The following is a 3,758-nucleotide window of genomic DNA, read 5'->3' as shown; positions in this document are numbered from 1 at the left end:
TCAAGCCCGCCGCCCACGCCCTCTTCAAGAAGCTGAAGGACGAGGAGCTGGAGCTGCTGGTGCAGGCGGTGGAGAGCCGGGGCGCCCGGGAGGCGGGCTGCGTGTGGGTGGCGCGGGGCGAGCCGCGGGGGGCCAAGCAGGCGCTGCCCCCCCAGGTCCTGCTCTGCCGCCTCTACCGCTGGCCCGACCTGCGCCAGCCCCACGAGCTCAAGCACCTCAGCTACTGCCAGAGCGCCGGGGGCCGCGGGGGCTGCGGCGACGCGGCCGCGCTCTGCTGCAACCCCCACCACTTCAGCCGCCTGGCTGCGCCCGGTGAGTGGCCCCGGGTCCCCGGCCCGCCGCCCGCCCCGGCGCGGCGCGGGGTGCCGTGGGCTCCCTCCTCACCCGCCGCTCTCCCCCCGCAGAGACCCCACCACCCCCCTACTCCAAGGCRTCTGGGGGTCCCTCCTGGCCGGCCGTGCCGCAGCTCCCGGAGTTCAGCTACAACCGCGCGGAGCGGCACGGTAAGGGTCCCGTGGGCGGGCGGGCGCGATGCTCCGCGCCCTGGCACAGGGCGTGCGGGACGGTGCGTGCAGAGCACGGGAACCTGTCGCTGGCTCCCGCCGAGGAAGAGCCGCCGGCGCGCGGGGCCAGGGGTTCCTGCCCGGGCAGCCAGCCCCCCCTCCAGCGGCTCCTGTTATTTTTGGCCGCGCCGGACTCCCCGCCGGAGGAAGCGCTGCCCACGGGGACACACACAATGTGCCTTGACGCACAAAGCCGCGGCTCCGGCCTGGCTGCCGGCCACGAGGCCGCTCCGCCGTGCGGCTCCACCTTCCACTGTCGGAGCCGGGGCCCCCTGCTTCGGGGTCCCCCTGCGCCGCAGCCCCCGGCGCCGGCAGCCGGGCTGCCCCAGGCCTACGTGCCGGCGTGCAGCAGCTCCCAGTGACTCACGGCCCATGCACTCCGGGTGGTCGTCCGGCCCTGCAGCCGGCGTCCCCGCCAGCCCGGGCTGCCCCGGGACATCCTGTGGGGCTGGGATGCAGGGCGCCGTGTCCGGCCGCCGCGGCGGCAGCCGGCTGCCCCGCACGTGAACTGGCCGCTCTGGCCTCCCAGCAGCTGCCCGGGCTCTGCTCCCTGGGGAGCCTCCCCCCCCCACCGCCGGCGACCCCTGTCCAGGGCTTTGCCCCGCTGCCTGCCGGGGCCAGCGCCTCCGGGCGCACCAGGCGGCCGTGCCGGCACGGGAGTCCTGCTGCTCCGCAMGGTGCCAGCGGCTCTGCTCTGCTCCCGACAGACACCAGCCTCTCGCGGAGCACCGTTAAGGACGGCTACTGGTGCAAGCTGGCCTACTGGGAGCACCGGACRCGCGTGGGCCGCCTCTACGCCGTGCACGAGGCGTCGGTGAACGTGTTCTGCGAGCTGCCRCAGGGCAGCGGCTTCTGCCTGGGGCAGCTGCGGGCCGCGAACCGCAGCGAGGCCGTGCGCCGGGCCCGCGGCAAGATCGGCCGGGGGCTGCTGCTGAGCCGGGAGCCCGGCGGCGTGTGGGCCTACAACCGCAGCGAGCACCCCATCTTCGTCAGCTCGCCCACGCTGGGCCCCCCTGGCACCCGCGGCCTCGCCGTSCACAAGGTGCTGCCTGGCTACTCCGCCAAGGTGTTCGACTACGAGCGGGCGGGCTGCCTGGCCGGCTGGCGGCACCCTGCAGACGGCCCCTGCGACCCCAACAGCGTCCGCATCAGCTTCGCCAAGGGCTGGGGGCCCTGCTACTCGCGGCAGTTCATCACCTCCTGCCCGTGCTGGCTGGAGATCCTGCTGAGCCAGCCGCGCTGAGGGGCCGTAGGCGTCCTGCGCCTGTCTGCACCCACTGCCCCGGGCCCACACTGACACAGGCCAACATTTAATCTCCTCTTTTTTTTTTGTAATGGTTAAATTTATTTTAAGTTATCTTATTTTTGTATAAAAAGAAAAGTAAAAAGGGGAGTGAGYCCCAGTAGAGGCAGGACGCCCAGCTCGGTGCTACAGGGAGGGCAGCGACAGCAGTAGTGGAGGTGCCGAGCCGTCTGCGAGGGAAGCAGGAGGGTGGGAAAGGTGGGACGTCCCAGGACCATGCGGGGCCATRGACACTCAGCCAGGCTGCAGCAGGCAAGGGCGAGCATCGGAGCAGGTCAGCACAGCCAGGGTGAGTGTTGGAGCAGGTTAGCACAGATGATGTGAGCATTGGAAGAAGCCAGCACAGCAGGGATGAGCACTGGAGCAGGTTAGTGCAGTCAGGGTGAGAGTTGGAGCAGGTTAATGCAGTTAGGGCAAGCGCTGGAGCAGGTTAGCACAGCCAAGGCAAGTGTTGGAGCAGGTTAATGCAGTCAGGGTGAGCACTGGAGCAGGTTAGTGCAGCCAGGGCAAGCACTGGAGCAGGTTAAGGCAGCCAGGAAGAGCATTGGAGCAGGTTAGCGCATCTGGGATGCRCATTGGAGTACGTTAGCACAGCTGGGGTGAGCATCAGAGGAGATTAGAGCATCCACAATGCACATTGGGGCAGGTCAGCGCAGGCAGGGCGAGCATCGGGACAGATTAGTGTGGCTAGGAACGGGTTATTAGTATAGTGCAGTGAGAGCACAGAGCAGGAGGGATGTGAAGAGCTGGAAGCTGAGCTGTGGGGCTCGGGCAGGTCTAGCCCTTGGGGCCAGAGGGACGGTGTGAGGGTCTGATGTGGGCAGTCCCTAGGCCATGAGGACCCTGGCCCCTTCCTGCTGCAAGGGGCTGCGCTGGTGCCCTGCAGGATGRGTGCAGCCCGGGGGGACCAGGCATTTCCTGGCCCCAGGGTGCCTGGGCTGTGTCCGTGTTTCCGTGTTATTTATATCTCCAATAAAGGGTGTCACCTGGCACCAAAGAACCTGCTGTGCCCAGATGTGTCCTGGTACTGCTCCCACTTGGGCGCCCGCGGAAGCTGCCCCTGCCGCGGCGCGTTTCGCCCCCCGAGGGCCGGGGCTGCGGCGGGGGTCGGTGCGGGCGGCAGGAGGCGGCTCGGCTCCGTGCGGCATCCCGCGGCCGCGGGCTCGGCGCCCGGGGCTCCCGGCCGGGGACCGGCAGTGCCCTCTGCAGGCGGCCGCCGCCGCGCCGCGATGACCGCCCGGTCCTTCCTGCCACGCTGCCGGCCCGGCTTGGACGGGCCCGGCGGCTCCCCGGCTCCGCCCGGCCCCGCCGCGCCCCCGCGGGCAGAAGGTGAGTGCGGGCCGCGCCGTCGGGGCCGGCAGCAGCGGGGCACCGCGGGCTTCGCCGCCGGCACCGTGCGCCGGAATATCATAGCAGCTAAAATAGCGCCGGGACCCCGGAGCCCGCCGGGGTGCGGTGCGACGTGCCCCCCCCCCCGGGGCGCCGGAGGGCCGAGCCCGGCCGGGGGCTGCACCACCAGCTCCTTCTCCACCCGCGGGTCCCTCCCCAAAACCATTTCCCTTGCGGGGGCTATAAATAGGTGGCAGTGGCGGGTGTGATGTTGGGGCCTGGTGCAGGGGTTGTGGACCTGCAGCCCGGTTCGGTCCAGGAGCACTGGGCCCCGCTGGGAAGCGGAAGCCAGCGGCGTCGTGGGCGGCAGGTTTCAGGCTGGTGGGCGGTTGTGCTGAGGCCGGGTGCAAGCCAGCGCTGAGGGCCTGGGAACCGGTTTTGGTAGCAGCGCCTCAGAGGGGATTTTCAGTGGATTTCCCCCTTTGCTGCCGCCCCCGCRCCCTGAGCCCCGGCAGCTTTGTCCCCTCAGCACCCCGGGGGACCTGGCCCCACTGCGCAAGGAG

General features: G+C 70.3%; 1 protein-coding gene across 1 annotated transcript in view; it reads left to right on the top strand.

The window, feature by feature from the left end:
• The window catches only part of LOC146591192 (SMAD family member 6-like), a 3,875-nt gene extending 1,004 nt beyond the window's left edge, over positions 1 to 2,871 (top strand). Inside the window, exons 3-5 of the mRNA XM_085313273.1 lie at positions 6 to 312; positions 405 to 503; positions 1,271 to 2,871. Coding sequence (XP_085169399.1) covers positions 6 to 312; positions 405 to 503; positions 1,271 to 1,806 — 942 coding nt within the window. The 3' untranslated portion in view covers positions 1,807 to 2,871. The remainder of the gene's footprint in view (positions 1 to 5; positions 313 to 404; positions 504 to 1,270) is intronic.
• Positions 2,872 to 3,758: the final 887 nt, after the last annotated feature.

This window comes from Rhea americana, unplaced genomic scaffold (genome assembly GCF_003343005.1).
Source record: "Rhea americana isolate MKP2758 unplaced genomic scaffold, rheAme1 scaffold_382, whole genome shotgun sequence".
Taxonomy (NCBI): Eukaryota; Metazoa; Chordata; class Aves; order Rheiformes; family Rheidae; genus Rhea; species Rhea americana.
This window is presented reverse-complemented; position numbering and strand designations above follow the sequence as displayed.